Raw genomic sequence first — 22,716 nt, forward strand, 5'->3', positions numbered from 1 at the left:
AGAATACTTTGGTATGTCCTGTGTACTTGGGTTGCATGCCACATCAATGTCCCCAGTACCTGCAATTTCGCTATTATCTGTGAAGGCACCTCTTAGCGCTTGCATCTGAATCAGATCAGAGAAGGTTGCGTGGTCGGCGGGGCCATGTCTGCCCTAGGTCGGAGCAATAGCTATAACTTCACTAGGAACAGAGGCTTTTTCTTAGGGTCCTGCTCTCCGGCTGATGCATTAGAGGGCAGTACTGCTGCACACAGTGCCAGGGGCGCAGTGCACAGGGCTGCTAAGAGCCCCGCTGCCCTCTACATTTTGCAGGATGTTGGTGTCATTTAGAAACGGACTCTAAAAGCGAACAGTTTTCTGATGTTGAAACCCTTGTGCGGTGCAGTTATACCAGCTGCTATAAATACTCTGTGTTTAAGTATGGAGCCAGCGTCGTGGTGGGTCCTCGGCTCTCGGCATCCGAGGTAGTTGTTTAACGTCGTGTGCAAATCAGTCAACGAAATCCGGGTCTGAGTTTCCCAATGTTCTCTTCTCTTCATGCAACAAGTCCTTGCAGAATGGTGGCAATTCCACCAGATGAACATGTTTATGGCAACATTACCCATTGCATTTGGGAGACATTGGTCAAGTCCAGGTTTTCATTTTGCATTTTGGGACTTGTAGTCTCAGAGGTCCCCATTAGTGACTAGTTAACACCGACGGATGTAGGAATGTGTTTACCATAGCTTAGCCCACACATTCGTTATGGTACACGTTGCAGTTGAGGGTTGCTGGCGATGAGGTTAATTAGGGCCTGGAGTGTTTATGAAGGTGACGACGGAAATACAGAAGGAAAATGGAGGAGGCACCCCGATAACCGGGGCAGGGGCCTTCCTCCTTCCGCTCTCTCCGGGGCAGGGGAGAGGGCGGCAAGAGTTTCAAAAGAGCGCCAAGCGCAACAGTAAGCCCGCGAAGGGCAACAATGGAAAGGGGAGGAGCAAGGGCTTCATATGCAGCGGGCACAGGCACAGGAGCACTTGCAGCTCTTCCAGCAGCCAGGCGCCCGTCAACCAGGAGAGGATTTTGTTTTGCCGCAGCAGAAGGACGCCCGCTCGCCGGCACGGAGAGGAGGATTTCGTTTTGTGCAGTTGCGGACATGGAGGAAGGAGGGTTCCAGTTTTGGCTGTCCAGGATGCTGTGCAGTGTTCCCGATCGAGTGGAAGAAGGTTTTCCAGCTTGTGCCGGGTTTCCAGCAACCGCGCGGCAGCCAGGAATAGGAGTCCGGTAAGGACAGGGCTAAGAGAGAGGGGAAAGCGGTAGAACGGGCCCAGTATGGTTGCGCTGGCGCCTTCGGGGTTGTAAGAATAGAGCCCTGTCCTGCGGCGGTCACGGCGCTTTGAGCAAAGGGCGGGTCCGCGAAGTAATGTATTTAGGTCTCGTGGCGGGTATCACAGGGCTGGTGGTCAGCAGCAGGGAACGGCTGACCAGTCCCGGCGCCCTGCGCGATGAGGGGGCGGGCCGCCAAAACGAGTGGGCCTAACGGCGGAAGGCAACATAGGAGGAGCAAGTGGGGCAGGCGGGTCCTGTCTTTCGCATGCCCACATTGTTGTTTAGCCGGGCAGTTTTGAAATAATAATAATAAAGACAATAGTTTGCCATTTGTATAGCGCTGAGCGCTGCTCATTGTTACCCACGGTGTCGGGATGAAGGGCTGGGTTGGGCCCTGCCGGGAGTCGAGCCTGCGTTGGTGGGCTCTGCACAGATGTCGGAGCGAGCGCTCTGCTCGCTATGTCACTTGACCGGCTGTATGAAGGTAGGGGTAATAATTAGGAGGAAATGAATGTAATGGAGTGGTCCCAGTGTCCTAATGAATAAGGCACTGGCCTCCTAGGCCAGAAAATGTGGGTTTGCGTCCCATCTGGGGTGGTTCGTGGCATTTACGGTCACGTCCGGGGAGAATGACCGCGAGAAGACAAAGGAAACGCATGAAAGGAACTCTCGATCCCAGATGCCAGGGAATGAAATGTAGCAATTACAGTACGTTTAATGGTTGCTGTTAAATAGTTTTGCCCGTCATATTGTACATGATGGAGGTTGTGTGCATTTGCCAACTGTGAGGTTTCACTAAGGCAATGGTTACAGCGCGGGAGCCACCCTGTTCCACTTTTGGTACACCGGGTGCAGGCGCAGGAATACCAACGCGCGGTAGGTGTCTGGGACAGTGGTGGATTGTGTGCTTCTATAAATAGCCCGCGTTATCGAAAGCACAGATAATAGAAGGGGTGCGCTGCCACACGGAGCAGCTGTATTTATGAATGCTTACAGTATGATTATCGTGTTTTTTGAATGAGCTCCAAGCACAAAACTAGTGCTCAGGAAGAGGGAGGCCCTGGGAACAACAGCTCTTACCGGAACTTGTTTGTTATAAATGCAGCTCCTTAAGGGACAGACTGGTTGTTGTTCTCATCACGGCGAAGCGCTGGCTTACAAAACAGGAAGGTACTTGATGTGAGGGAGCATTGTTGTTTTAAGGAGGACTTAGTATGGTAAAATGCCGCGCAACATTTTGTTTTCTGGGTCCAATGGTATATAATACACGGCTAAGGTTTCAATGATATGCACTTAATAGCAATTGTGATAATCTCTTACCGCGGCAACCGAACGACGTGTTTGCTGGGTTTGAGGCTGCTCATGTCGGGCTGAGATAGTATTCGACAATGCAATGTCTCTGGTCGGCTGCTAGCATGATGTTATAAGCTAGGTGACGAACGCTGTGTTTTATTTCTTCTACTAGCGGTTTGCGGGGTGGCTAAGGGCAGACGGCATGCTATTGACGAAGGGGATGCTATGTGTGAAAGGGCACAATAGCTCAGCGGCAACGTGTTTGCATTGGAAGCACGACGACACAAAGCAATACAGGTTCGATCCCCGGTTCCGCGCTTAGAAACCTCTGGGTATTTAAGCGTTATAAATACCCAACTAAGAAAAGAAAGGAAAAAAATGCAATGCACAGTATGGTATAGGCTCAGTGCTCGCTGGTATGGTTGAGGGGACCGTGTCACTCACAATGGCTCCATTGGGATTGGCTGGACGGATGCAAGTGGGCAGTTGGTCAGAGCCCGGAGTCAGCAGGGGGGGGCTCATGGGGGCATTTGTGCTTAGTATGGTTAAGGCACTGAATGGAAATAAGGCCTGGGTTTAGTTTGAGTAAATAGAGCGCAGGAGCGATAGCTAAGAGCGGCGGTGCTGCTCCCCGGATGATAGCTCAGGAGGCAAGGCAACACTAGTTCAATCCCATGTCAGCGCTTGGAAACCTTGGGGTATTAAGCGCTTTATAAAGAACCTATCCTCATACCAACGCTCCAAATGATACCAAGCAGGTTGGGAGAGGATGGGAGAACAGGCCGGGGAGGCAATAAGGGCACGGAGGTAGATGGATACCCCTGTAGGCAGCCATATCTGGCCAGATTCTAAGGTTCACGGTATGGGACACATATCTAAATTGGCCAGGGGTGAAGGTTGTGGGGCACTCAGGTCAGTGGCTGATCCACCGAGGTGGATGCACAAGAGGGCATACCCTACAAGGTAGTTTGTCCAGGTTTGGGGCATGGTGGGGTCCCTTATCACTGCATGGCTGGGTAGTTGCAAGGGCACTGATGCGGGGGAGATGGCTCAGGCTATCTATTGGGCTGCAGAGGTGGCCACGAAGGATACTAATGCGCAGCGCAATTTATTGGGGCTTGTGCAGGGGGGGTCAGTTAAGTTGAAACAATATAACACCAGTATTAGGAGGCAAAAGGGGGGATAAGTTTCGATCCAGAATACAAGTCAGTATGTACAGTAGCCTCAGGTATAGACTCCACTACTCGGGAGTCGGACCAGCGCCTCTTGGGAGCTTTAACGGCAGGGGCGTTCTGGTGTGGCAACGTGGGCTCCGCTTCCTCGAACAAATGGCGTTCTCTCAGCCCAAAAACACCTGCAAGGGCAGGGGGGTATCAGGCACGGAGGGTTGAGAGAGTTGTGTCTACGAAGGAGATGGTTGGACAAGGCAAGGAACGTAGTCGGACCAGCGCCTCTTGGGACCCTAAAACGGCAGGGGCGTCTGGTCGGGGCAGAAAGGGCTCCGCTTCCTCGAGCAAATTGCGCTCTCTCAGTCCAAAACACCTGCAGGGGCAGGTGGGTATCGGGCATGGAGGGTTGAGAGAGTGGGGTCTACGAAGGAGATGGTTGGACTATGCAAGGAACGGAGTCGGACCAATGCCCCTGGGGAGCCTAAAAGGGCAGGGGCGTCTGGTGGTGGCAACGAGGGCTCTGCTTCTCCGAACAAATGGCGCTCTCTCAGCCCAGAAACACCTGCAGGGGCAGGGGGGTAGCAGGCACGGAGGTTCGAGAGAGTTGGGTCTACCAAGGGATGGTTGGAAGAAAGGGGAGGCAGTTGGCTTCAAAGCGGTGGTCGAACCAGGAGCCCATTGTGCGAGAGCAGGTCAAGGTATGACGGAAAAGAGGGAGGGGACTGAAGTATCCCTAGATCAGGCACAACCGGCAAAGGTGAAATCCCTGGTCAAAGGAGGATAGACGGAGTTGCACTGGGCAGCAAGGTGTACTCAGAACTGCTAGAACTACAAAATAGGAAAAGGGGGAGCCACAGTGGGCGGTAACCCACCTTTGGCGTGGCGGTGTTGTGACGACCAATGAGAAGAGAAAGACTCCGAATGAGCCATTGCTAAACCGGAAGAGGCTTCGCCCAGTCTGGGCAGCGCCTCCTGGGAGCCTAAACGGCGGGGGTGTCTGGCGGTAGCAATTGGGGCTCAGCTTCCCCAAAACAAACGGCGCTCCCCCAGTCCGCAAATACCTGCAGGGGCAGGCGGTTCTCAGACTCGAAGGTCTTGGGGGAGTTGGGCCTGCAAGGGACATGGATAAAAAGGGGGAAGCAGGACAAGGAGCAGTCGCTACATCTTTGGAACTATTTTCAAGATCTGTTTGCTGTGGTTGTATTTATGTGAAAATAAATCTGCGGCCTTGTTACGCCAAACCAAAAGAAAATGTCTAATTCAGCACCTTACTAGAGGGGAAAGGAAAGTGGCTGGCAAGAATGAGAAATGGGTGATACACATGGCCTAACTAATGGACAAATGCCCATGTTATGGTCTTGGCGCCGCATGTGCATTTTGATACGCTGCATGTTCAGTATGTTAGACGTTGATTTTGAGTGTTTCTGCGTGGGGCTTATACATGGCATTGGCGCCGCATGAGCATTGAGTGTGAGGTATATTGGGCTCGCCATGGCAGCGGCGCCGCATGTTTTGATTGTTGGCGGTTATGCAATTTACCCAGGCTTACACGACTATGCTTTGTAGTTGTCACGCTTCCATGCGGCCGTTATTGTTCAGGTCCTGCGCCACATTTTGCAGGTAATTGTCAGCATTTTTCTGTTGTTCATGGCTCGGGGGATTAACACGAGTTAGCGGGCTCGCAGGAGGGAAAGTGGTCGTAGGGACCTCCATTTTGCAAGCAGGGTCATTTTCAAAATGACCTAATTCGACGCCAGCACCACCTAAGCGCTTAGAAGTTTACCCAGGACATGAAGCGCTATATAAATAAGTACAGGCTAATGAGCAGTTGGGATTAGTTGGCGTTGGAGGATTTAGGGCAGTGGATTAGAGGAAGGCCCTGGGTTAATGTAAGCACTTGCGCAATTTCAATATTGCTCGTCCACGTTATAGCGCTATCTGGGTTAATACCAGCGTGGGCATATAAGGGTTGTGAAAGGGATGGTTCAGTTATATGGCACAGACAGCACAGAGCATTTGGGAAGTTGGCCTGGGGGGGTATCTTCTCTTCAAGCAAAGGTTGGTCTTGTGTGGAGGTTAATGCCACATTTAGGGGGAAAATATGCAGGCTACATGCCGTGTGGGAGGCTCAGTATAGGTGGCAATGAGGAATGGTGTTAAGGAGCAGGGACAGTAGGTTCTATTTTGAGCACCCTTACGGCGTGGACTGAACGCGAGCGCGGACACGGTTGCTGAACAAGCTGCCCCCGTGCGGTTATGTTGGTACCACAGGAAATCACATTGGTAAAAAGGGGCATGGTGGTAAGGGGTGGTTGGTTATCTTATGGGGCATGGCTTAATATGGTGGATGCGGTAAACAAGGGGCAAACAAAGGTTTTCGCATTACCGTGTAAGGGGAGGTTGAGGGACGGGGTTCAGCTTTCCTTTTACGTTACAATATCTCAAGGCCAATAATCTGCAGGCAACGTGGCATGGCTATTGGCAAAGAGCGAGCGTACAAGTTATAGGAGGGGCCATGCTTGGTAGTGGGTGCCATTGTTTTCCCCTGTTGTGGAACCCGAGTTGCTTGTCGGCTATAGCAGTCTGCACGACAGACGGAAGCATTGGTGGCATCGGACGGCCGCGGCTAGTAGGCAACCCGGGAGGGCACAGTATCACATTAAACAATACTGGTGCGCATTCTGGTGGTAAGGTCAAGTTTTTGAGGTGGCACGTTAACACATAGAGGTGGTTATACCTCAGGATAAGAATGTTTGCAAACGTCCACGCTAATGTTCATGGTGGTCGGTCGCTTTGGGGGGGGAGTATGGCCCAGGTAGAACACCCGGTCGGCATGTTAAGTCTGTGGGTGTAGGTATTACATGCAATACAACCAGGTCACTGGATTTTAAGGGGCACTTGTGTGGATTAAGCCCCCTTTAGAACACCTAATGGACGTTTTTTTATGTCGAATAGGTTGTCCTTAGAAAAGGCAAGCGCGGCCGCTTGGTGTACTGGATTTTAAGGGGATTGTGGAGTTCTAGCCCTATAAAAACACCATGGTTGGGGCTCTCTTACACAGAAAGGGCGTAATTACAACCCACGGCAGCCTTGTTAGAATTTTAAAACATCAATCAGCGGTGATACCGCAGGTTTGAATACACTTGCAAATGGGTTGATTGGCGGAGATGCCGCAGTTTGAATAACCGGGGTAATAGGTTGATGTCGCTAGGGGTCAACTGCTTCTGGATGGGGTCGGAAGCAGTCAGCAGGGGTTAAAAGCAGAGTTTGAGGGCAGTAGTGGATACGTGCCTCATGGATCAAAGAAGATGTGGGGTGTACGGTTGGGGTAGCACCCATGTCCTTACTTCGAGTACAGAATTGAAAGGAAAGGAAGCATGTGAAGCTTTGGGTAAAAGTTAACTGTCACAAAGGCCAGTTTTCAATTGAGTGTTGAAATAACTACTCTTACTATTGACTGTGCGTCAGTAGGAGATTACAAGAGAGAGGATATTATGGTGCAGGTGCTCCATTGTTCAGGGAAAATGTGGGGGTGTAGATTGGGTGAAGTATGCCAGTGCACACTAACAGTACGGATCTGGAGGGGCGCTGAAGCACTCGGGACTCTGGGAAAAGTTAACACTCATGACGGCCAGAGTGTGGCTTTAGCCAGGGGTTAAAGGAAGGTAGCTAAGGTTGGTGAAGTAATGGGGTGATGGTTTGGGCTGTAACTAGGAAGGGCGGTTAAGGGGCAGCTGTGAAACAGTGGACGCCGCTACGGGTTAGCCGCCACTTTACAGGGACAAAGGCGGTCTGTAGGAGAGGAAAACAGATTTGGAGGATAGTGCGTAAATGACCCATGGAAGGGGATAGTGTGTAGTGTGGGGGTGTAATAGGAGGGAGTTACGCCACTGTACACTAACAGTACGGATCTGGAGGGGCACTGGAACATGCAGGACACTGGGGAAAGATAACAAGCACAAGGCGGCTTCCCCAGGGAACGGCTAGATTTCTGAAGGATGACCGGTGCCAGGGGTGAGGCGCTTACAAATTACAAGGCCAATTAAGAAAGGCTTCAGTGGCTAAAGTAAGGTGGTAAGCAATGCATGGGGGCACAGTGTTGGCTTTAGGATCAGGGTTTTGATCAACAGGTCAGCAAGGTCGACACAGCCTTTCATCCCGCTCGGGTCGATAGTAACAGTGGTGATCGGGCAGCACCGTAACTTAAGCGCAAAACAGATGCCTGAGGGTGGCCTAAAGGAAACAAGGACAAGCTCAGTTTGTCCAGGTCTTGGACGGCACTGACCCAGACGGGATATTGTATGCAGTCAGTCAGGTGTGAGCTACGCAGAGCGGACTCAGCAGGGTGAGGCACACCAGCACGAATCTGCCAGGAACACAGTGAGCTGTGCAGAGCGGGCTCAGCTGGGAGAAGCCCTCCAGCACAAACCTGACAGGACTAGTGTGAGCTGCACAAAGTGGGCTCATTGGGTGATGCACACCAGCACGAATCTGCCAGGAACATGTGAGCTGTGCAAAGCGGGCCCAGCAGGGAGAAGCCCTCCAGCACAAACCTTACAGGACTAAGGTGAGTTGCGCAAAGCGGGCTCATCGGGTGATGCACACCAGCACGAATCTGCCAGGAACACAGTGAGCCATGCAAAGCGGGCTCAGCGGGGTGAAGCCCTTGCTCGTTCGGACCAGCGCCTCTTGGGAGCCTAAACGGCATGGGCATCTTGGAGGAGCAATAAGGGCTCATCTTCCACCCAACAAAGAGGCGCTCTCTAAGCCCAGGAACACCTGCAGGGGCAGGTGGGTCTCAGACACGAAGGGCTGGGGGAGTTGGGCCTATTATGGACTTTGGGAAAAAGGGGGAAGCAGGAAATTGTGCACAAAGTGCATTAGCTTCTGGAACCATGAAAGAGGAAAGGGAGGAGCCGCGGTGGGCAGTAACCCACCTTCGGCGTGGCAGTGTTGTGGCGACCAGTGACAAGACTCCGAATGAGCCATTGCACAGCCGGAAGGGTCTTTGCTCTTCTCAGACCAGCGCCTCTTGGGAGCCTAAACGGCTCAGCTTCCCCAAAGAAACGGCGCTCTCCCAGCCCAGGTACACCTGCAGGGGCAGGCTGGTCTCAGGCACGAAGGGTTGGGAGAGTTGTGCCTACTGTGGACTTTGTTGGGAAAAGGGGGAAGCAGGTTTTGGACACGGACCAGTCGCCGCACCTCTGGAACTATTTTCACAATTGTTTGCTGTGTTTTCTATTATGTGTGAAAATAAATCTGCTGCCTTTTTATGCCAAAAAGAAGACAAGTCTCATTCTCCACCTTACTGGTGGGGAGAAGAAAGGGGCGGAGATGAATGAGCAAGAGTAATGTATATTGGTATAATAATGGACAGATGCCCAGGTTATGGTGGTATACACACATGGCTTGGTGACAGGTAATGTTTTGCAGAATCTACGTCCCCACATCGGCTTGGCTGCTTTCAAAAGGGCCTTTCCTGACTCCGCTGAGTATATTTCCCCAAAATATTCCAGTGGCATCAAGTACCCGCTCGCTCCCAACTCGCACAGGCCTGTGTATTTCTTTTTTTGACAGATGCCCATTGGCCTATCTCCCCTGCACTGGAAGGATCACCAGATTTGGCCTTTTTTTATACATGGGTAATCCTCCATAACCCCCACTTACGCTCCCTGCCAGTCACAGATGCATCCGCCGCACCTCTTACCACTTGACTTGCCTACCCCCCTATTCTTACTGTAGCACCCTCCTACTCACATCCAGACACGCCTTGCAGCATGCCACCTGCCTGCTTTGCTTTCTCCTCACTCTGCCCGTCTTGACGGCACAAGGCCCCTTCCTCTCATTCTGCTGTAGCTTTAGCTTTAGGTAAGTATCTTGAGCAGCAAGGCACAGTACAGTACAATTCTTTACTGTGTATTTACTGCCCCTGCAACCTGTGCTGGTGTAAACAAAATGTTGGAATAAAGACATCCCTTTTTGGCAGGTAAAGAAGCACAGTGTAGTACGTCTGGAGGCTGGGGCGTGCCTTCCGGCCATGCTCTGGGTGCACCATCTGCAGGTTATGGCCTCATTCCTTGCCCGGGAGAAAGTGCAGACAGCAACTCGGGCGCGCTACCAGTAGACACAGCCCAGCCCAGCTGGTAGTAAGGCCACAGATAGAGAGCTCACAGGTTACTTGCCTGGGTCTGACTTGGAGGAAGCGAGTATTTGGAAGTTGAAGGCCTGGCAGGGCGGCTCATTTCTTCTCCCTTTCTGAGGTCGATTAATTGAGTTGCATTAAATAGGGTAATAATAACAGCTACTGTAACAGCACTTAGAAGCAGGAGGAATGGAGAATCCAGAGAGTCATATAGGTATTGTTATTATGAATAAGAGAGTTGTGCCTGTGCAGGCCTTGCACTGCAAGATGTGCCTCGAGGATGATGGCAGGCCAGGCTCCATGTGCAGCACTTATAGGGCATGGGCCTACTGATATAATCAATGATGTAATTTGTGGTGATATGCAAGACATCAATGATGTGATATGATCTGGCATTTATAACGCGCCTGTACCCAAGTGACGACAAAAAGGCTGTGTAGCTACTTTTAAGCGCCAACATTCACGGGGATTGTGGTCAGGTGCAATTTTAAAATCATTTCTACTGACATTTCTACAATACATTTATTTTTTTGTTAACTGGTGGCGGGGTAACACATTTCTTAAAATGTAATCTTAATGCCATTTCTATGAGTTTCTGGGTGGCGTTATGATCTACCTTTCTATGCATATTTTACTGACTTCCAGTAGGTGTTGAGCGAGGGCTCTACACTGCATCTCCCCTCTCGAGTCAACCTTCGGCCTGCAGCGATGCACCGAGCCTCTTTGCATAACCTCCAGTCTACAACATATCAATGTGGTTCATTAAGTTCCCCTTCCCATCTCCAGGTCTCCATTTCACTTTGGAGAGCATTTGGCTACGTCCATCCATTCCCAAAACCATCATACATTTTGACAGCATGTGCAAACCTTTCACAAAAACACCTAGATTTATTCCAAATACCATATGTTTGTATTCTTTATCCTACGGATCCTAAGACTCAAGAGTAGTGGTATTGGATCTGCGTAAATTCTTTTAGCTTAATAGCTTTAACACTGCATAAAACACGTATACAATTATACCATGTTCTTCTTTGATGCCTGGTAACATCCATAAATATTGTCACAAAGATTGGTTTGAATCTGTAACTAATGACTTTAGGATTGAGCATATCAAATTGTCTGGAAAATGTCAGCTCAATCCGTCGCACGGTTCCAAAGATATTAGCAATTATTTTTTCGATTTCCTATGGAACTCAAAACTCCACAGAACTGCTTCCAAGAAGCGCCAAGCCTCTTGCTTAGCAGGTGCCTCCAGTTACGGTGAACGTGAAGCTATAATCTAATAAACCAGCTTCCAATACCGTGCTCTACACGGAACTCCACTAAGCACGTAAGTAGAAGGAAACCCGGGCACACTTTCTGGTGAAAATTAGTGCAAATAAGTGCACGTTCATTAGAAAAAAGGTTAGAAACGGTTTAATGAGAAGACACATGGCAGAAGAGCAAGCACAACAAGGTCAATTAGTGACCACGCTCTTTGTTACAACACAGTACTTCCTAAGGTCATTAGTTACAGATTCAAACCAATCTTTGTGACAATATTTATGGATGTTACCAGGCATCAAAGAAGAACATGGTATAATTGTATACGTGTTTTATGCAGTGTTAAAGCTATTAAGCTAAAAGAATTTACGCAGATCCAATACCACTACTCTTGAGTCTTAGGATCCGTAGCATAAAGAATACAAACATATGGTATTTGGAATAAATCTAGGTGTTTTTGTGAAAGGTTTGCACATGCTGTCAAAATGTATGATGGTTTTGGGAATGGATGGACGTAGCCAAATGCTCTCCAAAGTGAAATGGAGACCTGGAGATGGGAAGGGGAACTTAATGAAATAACTTGGGCACGAAGCATTGACTGGCGCTCCTTTAGTGGGATTTGGGGTTATTCTGTCCACTAGTTTTTTAAATATGGGGTGCCTCTTTCTCTCAAAAAAATAATTGCAACAGAGAGGCTTTTCAGAAATTAAAAAGCTGCCATCTTTTATCTTCCCAATTCGAGAGAAAGCCTCAGCTATTTCCACGAAAATTAGAAAAAGAAAAGCCGGACAGTGGCATTTGGAGGAGGGAAAACTGTGAAATGGCATCAGGCTAGAGGTGTGTGGGGGGGGGAGGCGCACCATGCTAAATTTGGGATTTGGGGGTGGGCTAGGGATCGAGTTTGCAGCAAGAACATTTTCCCGTAGCCGTGGTTATACAGTCAAGTAATCAGAGCTAGCAAAGAAAACAATATTGGGCAATGAAAGTGCATCACACGGAACAGCAAGTGTTTGAGGGGGTATGGGAGAGGGCTACAAAGGCAAATGGGAGTTTGTGGGAGTAGAGGGACCTTGCCAAGAGGAGAGGGGCACTTGGTGAGTGAGTGGGGGTCTAGGGGCAAAAAAATGTTCTCACTGTTTTTCTCCGATAATCACGGCTATCCGAAAACTACTGATAATCACGGCTATATGTAGTAAATTGCTATTATAGCCACAGCTATGGGGAAACAACTCATAAAAAAAGGATATTCATACAGCTACTGTGAAGTCAGGGGTGAAAAATCACTGGCCATGGCAAAAGGCCATGGGCAATGGCTTGGTAGCGTTTTAAATGAATAGGCTTTATAGTGTTGTAAAAAATCCAGTGGGCATGGTTGAAGGTTGTGGTCACTAGCCGATGGCTGAAGGCCGTGGCCAGTGGCCTATTAGTGTTAAAAAAAAATAGAAAGTGGGCATGGCCAAAGGCCGTGTACACTGGCCTTGGCTGAAGGCCAGGGCTAGTGGCCAGGGAGCGATGTCAAAAATACAGTGGGCATGTGGGCACACAAGTGGCGAAGCGGTGATTTTGAAAACAGTGGGTACAGCCGAAGGACATGACCAGTGGCCAGTTAGTGTTTTAAAAAATGCAGTGGCCATAGCCAAAGGCCATGGCTAGTGGCCCATTACTGATTTAAAATATTCTGAAGGTAATGGCTGTTGGTTCGTTAGTCTTTTAAAAAAATGGGGGGCACGTCGGAAGACCATGGCTAGTGGCCTGTTACTAATTTAAAATATACAGTGGGCATGGGCGAACTATGGTATAACAAAACCCTTGCAACTCAAGGAAAAAACTTTAGCTAAGTGCAGTTAAGATGACTAAACATAACGCAACAAAACCCTTGAAATTCAGCACACTGGGAAACTCAGGGCCGGCTTAACTCGGCACGTTCCCGCAGCAAAGCCCAGTAGCACATATATATATATTATATGAGAAGGGATTCACAATGCCATACAAAATGGCATTATGGGCAACATTGCATTTTGGGGGACATCAAGGGGAGCGTGCTGAGTTAAGCTGGTCATGACTTCCCAACTCGCTGAATTGCAAGTGTTTTGTTGCATTAAATCTGCACAACTTAACTGCCCCTTAACTAAGGTTTTTTTGGTAAATATGTACAGACACACATATATTATGATTTACAACAAATAGCCATAAGCTGATTTTTTTTACCCCTATACAGGGCATTAAAAATCAAGGAAACTCTGCCCGTTTCACAGTGTACTATTCACATGCAGTAATGAAGAACCCTCACAGCAATTCATCAAAATAAACACACACAAAAAGCAAAATTAACTGTAGAAACAAACCCAGATATATTTGAAGCATAATGGCACTTCATCAGGGTAGCCTTCTAAAGAGAATGTAGCTAAGGGGAAATAGCTTAAATAATATTAAATGTATTTATAATTTTTCATTTGTATCGAGCGCTACAAGCCTGTAGGCCTCAGAGCACACACAAAGGACAGACGGCTAGGGTCAGGCAGGGTGAGGTACATGACAGGACGAAGATCTAATCCAGAGAATTAAAGAGAAACGTTTTAATAGCTTTCTTAAAAACAGTCCGAGAAGGAGATGATTTAATAGGGCGGGGAAGGAGGGGGGCAAGGAGTTCCATTCTAGCAGAGTCCTAACTTCGAAGCATGTGCCTCCAAACATCTCCAGACGATAGCCAGCTTGGATTAAGAGATATGAATTACTTGAGCGCAGAGTTCTCAAAGGCTTTGCGCAAGAACATCTTCTTTCCAGATAGAGAGGTGCAACTGACTGAAGAAATTTTAAAGGTCAAGGACAGAGTCTTGTATCTCACTCTGTTCTTAATCGGTCCCCAATAGAGTTCTTTCCTTCGGTCCAAAACATGGTCACATTTAGCTAGGCCAAAAAATGCCCTAACTGCACCGTTCATAGTCTGTAAGTGTTTGAAATTAGCTTTGGAGGTATCAATCATTAGGCTGTTACAATAGTCTATGTGATTATTAATTAGCAGAGTGGCAATAAGGGAGCGATTATTCATTTTATGATAGGGACTCATCTGATAGAGGAGTTTGATAACCAATCCACAAGAGGAGCGAACATTAGAGACATGCTTTTTCAGAGATAGTTCAGAGTCAAGAGTGACACCCAAGGTTTTCACACTTTTGGGGACAGGAATGATATTATTCATGATAACAAACTGAGAAAACTTTTCATTGATTTTCTTAAGATGCGGACCTGAGTAAAATATGATGAGCTCGGTTTTGCTGTTATTGAGGGCCAGGTAATTATAGGCCATCCAGTTTTGGATCTCTTGAAATAGATTATTCACAGTTTTGGTGTTGGTGTCATAGACATCAGTCAATTTGAAAAGGACCTGAATGTCAATAGGATAATTAGTATACTCGACACCCAGGCTGTCTAAAAGATCCAAGAATGGTCTAATATAAATGTTAAATAAAATGTGAGACAAACATGACTCCTGTGGCACCCCGCAGGAGGAGAGGAATGGGTGGGCTTCAAAAACAGCGGCTGACACCCTAGATACTCTGGGACCTAGAAATGAAGTAATCCAATTAGCTGCCCTCTCTGAGCAGTTGACGATGTTAAAAAGTCTTTCACATAACAGATCATGATCGATCAAGTCAAAATCGGCAGAGAATTTCAGTAACATGAGTAATGCCGGGTGACCTCCCTCAACTATCGCAGAGATGTTAGACTTGAGGTTCAGCAAGGCAGTCTCAGTCCCATGCAGAGTTCTAAAGCCAGGCTGGTGAGTGCCCAAGAGCTTATTAGCTTCTACACATTTGCAGCTGTAAATATGCAGCTCTATCAAGAATTTTGTCCAGAAAAGATACATTCACAATGGGCCGATAGTTTTTGGCATTAGCGGGATCCAAGGAGGACCTTTTCAATAAAGGAGTAATCCAAGCATTCTTCATAGAGGCCGGCACCACACCCCCTGAGAAGGACATATCAATCGCCATGGTGATCCATGGAGTAGTAGCATCCAGGGCGTCTTGCAAGATGTTAGTGGGATGGGGGTCCCCTGCACAAGTGGTGGGCTTTAGGTCCCTGATAATGTCCCAGACCCTTGATTCTGAAGAACCTTGAAAGTCAAGTATCGAGAGAGAGGGCAGTGCAGAAGATTTAGCGAAGGCACTAGTTGTAGGTGTTTTTACACTGTTGGATAGAACAGGACGTTGGTTAGTAATATTAGCCTGATGACTAGATGTTTTTGTCAAAAATTCCTCTTGAATATTATGACACCAAATGGTGTCTTTAATGATCTGTGGAAAAGGTGAAGGTTTATTTTCGAGTTCCTTAAGTATTTTGATTAGCTCATTTGTAGAAGATTTGGCTTTATCAATACGCATATTATAGTTGTTTTGCTTGGCTTTAATAATAGCTTTTTTATAGGCATGAACAGCAGCTTTATATTTGTCCAAGGTGAGAGCGTTGGAATTCTTGCGCCAATTACGTTCTGAGCCCTTTTAATTGTTCTAGCTTGAAGGATGTTGACGGTAAATCAAGATTTCCTTATGGTTTCTAATTCCACAGTTTTTACTTTTTCTGTGGCCAAGATATCAATAGAAGCCGTAATAGAACTGAGGTGTTGACAAAAATTCCCTTTGTGTCAAGTTTATCAGACACCAGAACAGAAAAGTCATTCAGCAAAATCTTTTTCAAACCTCAGCAAATGATCTTGCTCCGTAGATTAGTATCCATCTTGAGAGGTGCAGAGGGCAGTGTGAAATTGGAATTCACAACGAAGTGATCTGACCACGGGCAAGGAAGAGAATCTATATTAACGTTGTGAATATTAGGGGTCAGGATCCAGTCTAGGGTCCATCCACTGAAATGCGTGTGAGTTTTAACAAGCTGGGAGAACCCAAGGACTTCCATAGCTGACAACAGGGAGCCTGCCATAGTATCAGTGGAGTCCCCAGCCCACACATCGAAATCACCCAATAAAATAACAGGAGAATTGAGTTTTGTAAACTTGCTAATCATAGCCAGCAGTTGTTCTCCAAACAGGAGAGGGTCTGCGGGGGTCTATAGACTACAAGCATGGTGACAGACACATTACAGTTAACTGTTAGTTTAAGGATGAGATTCGCACGGCCATCCATATAGGGAGTCTAAACCGCATGACAATTGAGAGAATCCTTGACACAAAAGGCTATGCCACCTCCTCTTTTCTCAATGTTATCTGCCCGGAACAGTTTATAAACTGCAGGGGTGGAATTGTCAGCAGAAATCTGTGCTGCCTCATAAAGCCAGGTTTCAGTGACAGTAAAAATGTCGACTTTGTGCTCATCGATATGGCCAGCTATTTCAAGACTGTGTCAACGGGCAGACCAAGTGTTGAGGAGGGAGATGGACAGCAGCCCTTTAGAATGGTTAATACCATTAATAGTCTTGGATATAGCAGTGTGTTCAATTGGAATTGTCTTAATAGAAACCGACAGGGACAGTGCAAATGTTATATATTCACCCTTATACTCTTACAGTTTAATGTTGATTGATCCATGCCATTTTGGTCTGGTTTCCTTTGATGATCAAGGGCACTGAGCGGGAACTATGCTCTGCACCTTTCCACGATCTATGTCTCCACAAGTACCTAATTTTGAATCTCCTGGCTAACCAACAATAACATTGCACCATAGAAAAAGGCAACTTTGGGAGGTTTATAACTTTGGCCCATCCAGGGTTGAATTACAGAAACGTTTCACCAGTGCCAATGTATTTAGCAGAAAGGCAAACATTGCCTTACTGCAAAAAAACATTTGTTCAATGCATTTTTCAATCAGGGCAATGTTTGCTCTACTCTAATAAATTTGACCTGGTGCACACATGCATTACAAAATAAGTATTTTGAACGTGGGCAGGTTTTACTTTAGTGCCAGCTAAACTTGCACAAATGCAAGGTTTCTATAACATGTCTCCCTAGTGTGTACATATCCTGTGTAGGGCATTGCACTACAAAACAGTGACATCTACATTTGGGAAATGAACAGGTCATAGTAGTAGTTATTTCCTCGTTTAGGCGTTCTAAACATCCAGTATGTCTTTCTTTCTGTTCCCTTACCCTTTTATTTTCATCATTCACGACGTAGAACCACTCTAGACGCATTTACTGTTACGTTTTAGATGTATTGGCAGATTCATAAGTGCAACTTGAAATACATTTAAACGGTTATTAAAATGCCAAATTATAAACCCATTTAGTAATTTACCTTATGTTCACAGTGGCAAGACAGCATCTCTTCTGTTTGATGCGAAAGGCTAATTAACCCACATTTGAAATCATTAGTTAGCTTTGTTCTGTTGGCAAGGTGTTGCAGAGCACACCCCATTTTAGAAAGAGAATTGATTTCCTGAAACAAATACAAAATAGTGATTCATCTGTTGCCTTGCATAGAAATATGTTTCAAACATTTACTTAAAATAGTGGAGCTTAACATGTGAATATGTTTTAATGTGTTTTCCCTTTTTACTATAAAAGCTGAGGATTAATATGTTGGTCACCTGAAAGGAAAACATTATACATTTATACATCATTTAATGTTAAATCCAATAGCGTTATGAATCATAGAATGTACCAGTACATATGAAGAATACAGCATGTGCATAAATGACCATTTACTCAATGTACTTTCACGACTCCACCTCACTCTACCCTGTCAACTACCACAGAATGCTCCATACCTAGGCAATATCCCACTCGGGAGGGTTGGGGTGAACATTTATGGGGCTTGAATAGGAATAGAGTAATCAAGATTACTGACAAGTAATCTAGGCATTATCTCATTGTCCTGGTTATCACCCTTCTTCAATGAGGATTCAACAAGCATTTTAAGGATATTGCCAGACCGTAGTAAAGAGACTGGCACAAGTGTCTTTACACAAAATCAAGTGTAGTCCAGTGTAGTACATGTTCATTAATTAATACAAGAAAGCACCGTGGACCCAAAGTGGGCCTAAGTAATCCACATACACATTGTGTTGGACTATGAATGTGTTGCTAGTAGGAGAGACCCATGTGGCCTCTGAAAATATCACCCAGTTCCAAATCCTTTAAGAAGAAGATATTGCAGATGTGGATTGACCTTGTACTGCACCTGAGTGTGCAAGGTCAGGTACCTGACTTGCTAAGGTAATTGGATGCACCTAAAGGTCGCAGTAGTCTACTTCTTTCCAGAAAGAACTGGACCAAACCTGAACAAAAATAGGCAATCACACTGATGTGACATAGTGGCATGATCCTTCACAACTCTAACAACATCATGGTCAGGAGTGGGAGATGTGTGCCAACTCATCTGACCACAATGTTTTTATAGACGTAGAATCTGCCATGAACTTAGGCTGAAAGAGGGGCACAGGGCATAGCAATTCTTTTTGGCAAGAATTGCAAGAATGATGGCTTGCAAATGAGAGCACAAAACCTGATGAGTCGAAGGCATAGCTACCAAGAACAAGCCTTTATAAGACAAAATGCTCATGGAAATCCATTCCAGGGGTTAGAATGTGTGGGCCAGCATGCCCTTGTGAACCAAGTGAAGGTCCCCTGTAGTAAAAAGAGACTATATCCGAGACGGGCAAGCTCAGGAGATATGTGGCTTGAACCTCAGTTGGTTCTGAACACATTAAAGAAACAGCGAATTGCATTTCCGGGGAGAAGACAGAAAGGACCAATACAATGCCGCCTTTTTGTAAGAATATCATGACCTGACTAAAGCTGCAAATAAACAGAATAGAATTAGATTTAGACTTGTTGCACCACACAGAGGATAATCTTCACTTGCAGTCAGGAGATGTCAGTGTAAAAGGGCTATGGAATCCCTGGATTGCAGCAGCCCGGCCCAGGATTAATCCCCCTCTGTCTCGAGCCCTAACCACCTTTCACGGTGCCACGGGAGATGCTGCAGAGCCCCATCTGGCAGTTACTTGACTTGGCAGTAAATGCAAGTAAGGTAACTGTCCTTGCATATCAATAATTTAGGATTGGTTTCAGGCTCCTTTAAAATTATGGATTCCATGAAATAGAGGGCTCAGGATTAATTTCTGCTCCGGATGGACCAAATGTTAGCACTTTATTCTTTCTTCAACTATTTGGAAGGCGCAACATTAAACAACACATGGCGGATCTGGCTAAGAGTCCTTGGCATTTTTTATTCGGGCCAATGGGAGGTTAATGTAGACTGGCTCATTGTCATGCATTTGCATTGTTGCATTGTACCGGATGTTAATTTTAACAAAGCAGTCTGTAAACTGAAGTATTTACATGGAAATGTGCCAGTCAATTATGGACAATAGTGTTGTGAATAGACCTATATTTTAGTATCTTGGCTAAATACAAGTATTCCACTGTTTTACAGCTGGAAACTGGACCCAGAGTTAGCAGAAACAGACACTTCTCTACAGGATGCATGATGGGATCAGAGCTAAACCTTTGCCCTGGACGTTTTGCAGGGCTGCAGTCAGGACATTCATAGAGTTCTAGTGATTCGATTTGTCATGCCAAATGGGGTTTGCAGTCCTTCTGTAAATTAGCCTGCATTTCTCAAATCTCCCTCTTTCATTTCCTGTTCCTTCTGCAGGAATTTCCAGTGCCCCTCTCAAACTAGTTGTCACGGATTCCCTTGTCCCAATGGCACTGAAATTCTCACTGGATTTTTATTAGAGGCTTCGCATCACAACAACACAATATGAGCCTCCACAAATACATGGGCTTATCTTAGATAATCAAGGTGAGTTAAACTTGGGGAATCCATGTCTCTTCAGTAGGAGGTGCGGAGGTAGCAAGCACAACTGAAAGGTGATGGATGGAGTGCACAAATCAATGGTAATTATAGTGTGTGTAGAATGACAAGTAGGAGTTGAATGTCGATATATGAATGTGGGTATGAATGATCTATAAGGCTGGGATTGAAAGGAGCAGAGCAGGAAGAGCTTGGCGAGGGTGTGTGTACCGTACACCGGGAGATTGGCAGAGAGGTGTCCGCAGGGTTGTGAGATAAATGCTGGAATAAATAAAAGAGAAGATACACACATTTTTACCTAGTTGGCGTGACTTCTTTCCACCTAAAAATGTGTCGATGAGTGAAGGAAAAGGAACCAGTGAGTGGAGGAACCAGTTACACGATGGAAAGCAACCCTACAGGGCATGATGATGCTCCATTTCATTTGAGGAGAGCGTGTCAGAATTGGGCACACATTAGACAGTAACCAGAGCAGCGGGCACTGTATACATAAGAAGACAGGCAGGCAATGGTTCGAGCATCGAGAGATGGGGACATTGTGCGAGGGCTAGAGGAAGAGCCACGGAGACGGTCGCTTAGATCAGGATCATCAGGGTCTATCAGAGGAAGGGACCCATCAATGTATTGGTGCATGCCATTTTGAAAAATCACAATATTTCATGTCTCAATGAGCCATGACACAAAGGAACACATCAAACGAAGACATTGAATGCGAATTATAGAGAGAACTACAAGCAATGTCTCGCCATCAACAAAAGCACATTATTTTTCTCTATCTTTTAGTTGGGCTGTTTTATATTTCACAAAAAAAGAAAAATTCAACAACAACAAGGAAACCATCAACCACAATCTTTTTTAGCCACAAAAGGAGAATCTGCAGTACCGTGGATGGAATCAAATGAGTACTGGGTAAACTATGTCAGTACGATTGACAATGAGCAACTTGCACCAGCCAAGAATAAGACTCTATTATTGCAGACGCTTGCTTAGGAGAATATATTTTTGGGGAATTTACACCCTTGAGATTAGGAGAAGGTGAAGGCAGAAATTAGTATGAAAATGCACTGAAGCAATTGGACATATATTATTACCCTAAAATGAACGTTGCAGTGAATAGATATTACTTTTATTTGCGAAAACAAGAAATGGAAGAAACAATAGATGAATATGTAAGTGCTTTGAAAAAGCTGTCAATAGCATGCAATTTTGGTAGAGGAATGACACAAGATGATCTTATAAGAGATTAAATCATAATGCATACAGATAGTACCATCATACAAGAAAGACTGTGATTGTGCAGTGATCTTTCTCTAGAAGAAACTATAGCAATTGCAAAGAAGGTGGAACATACCACCATTTGTTCTAAGGCAATTAAAGAGAAGGAAAAGGATTCGATGAAGTCTGTGCAAGTAACGTCAGTGAAGCAGAATGAAGGGAAAAAAACATTTGAATCTAAGCAAAAGGAAATTGTGTATAAGAGTGGAGAAGAACAAAAACATGTCTCCAGATTTTAGCTAGGAGTATAGAAGCCACATTTTCTGAAATGAAGATGTTATTTTTGTGGGAAGAAGGGACATTACGCAAATTTAAATGCATGTCCGTCTTTAAACCAAACATGCTCCAATTGCGGAATGAGGGGATATTTTGGAATTGTGTGTAGAAACCAGAGACTAGGAGGTCATCCTAGCAAAGTGAGATGGGTGCAAGAAGAAGAGGAAGAAGATGGAGAAGAGCAAGACGTGGGAGTTATAACCATGGTTCAAGGAGTGGATGAAAGCTCCAAAATGTACTTTTAAGATTGATGGTTTATTGTCAGAACTCATGGTGGACACGGGATCTCCATATACCATACTCACAAATGTATGGAACTATGCAAGAAGGGTTACAAAAATGAGTTGATGAAATCAGATATCAAAAATCCAGGAGAATTTGAAGGTTCTGCAATTCAAATTTTAGGGTACAATAGACGTTAATAGAGTTTAAAGGAAGAATGGTGAAAGTGAAAGTCTACGTTGCGAAAAAGGGTGTGAATGTGTTAGGCTGCGAATATCGGTTGTGGTGAGAAATGAATAATATGCTGGAATGTTAGAAAGAAGGGAAAGGAAAATGTTAGAAAGAAGGGAAAAGGAATTGTTTCCAAATGTGTTTAAAGAATAAATTAGAAGACTTAGAGGATATTGTCATAAAATTTAACTAAAAGGGGGAGTGAAACCAGTAATGCATTCATTGAGACACATTCCTATTTCAATGAGAGAAGTAAAAAAGGAATTAGAGAGATTGAGATAGGAGGGGATAATTGAGGCGGTAGAAGTGTTACAGTGGGCTTTTCCTATTGTGGTGGAAAGAAAGTCTAATGGGAAAGTGAGACCAGGTATGGACATGAGAGATTTAAACAAAAATATCATAGTGGAAAATAATCCTTTGCCAGTGATATCAGAAATGTTAAATTTGGTTGGAAATGCTGATGTATTGTCCACTATTGATTTTTCAGCAGCATATCTTCAAATTCAGCTACACCAGGATTCCAAAAAGTACGCTACATTTATTACACAATTTGGGATGTATAGGTATGGAGAATGCTGTTTGGTCTGGTGTTAGCTGCAGCAGTAATTTAGAGGGCGATGACTCACATGGTTGACAAGATGATGGTAGTGCAAGTAATTTCAAGATGATATTTTATTATATGGGCAAGGAAAGGATCGGCATGATGAGAAAATGTACACCGTTTTGAGGAAGTTAGAGGAGGAAGGACTTACATTGGAGCACA

General features: G+C 45.7%; 1 protein-coding gene across 1 annotated transcript in view; it reads right to left on the bottom strand.

The window, feature by feature from the left end:
- Positions 1-22,716, bottom strand: part of IL7 (interleukin 7) — a 405,016-nt gene that overhangs the window by 40,966 nt on the left and 341,334 nt on the right. Inside the window, exon 4 of the mRNA XM_069621245.1 lies at positions 17,424-17,564. Within this exon, the coding sequence (XP_069477346.1) occupies positions 17,424-17,564 (141 nt within the window). The remainder of the gene's footprint in view (positions 1-17,423; positions 17,565-22,716) is intronic.

This window comes from Ambystoma mexicanum, chromosome 5q (genome assembly GCF_040938575.1).
Source record: "Ambystoma mexicanum isolate Mex_15411 chromosome 5q, UKY_AmexF1_1, whole genome shotgun sequence".
NCBI classification, from domain to species: domain Eukaryota; kingdom Metazoa; phylum Chordata; class Amphibia; order Caudata; family Ambystomatidae; genus Ambystoma; species Ambystoma mexicanum.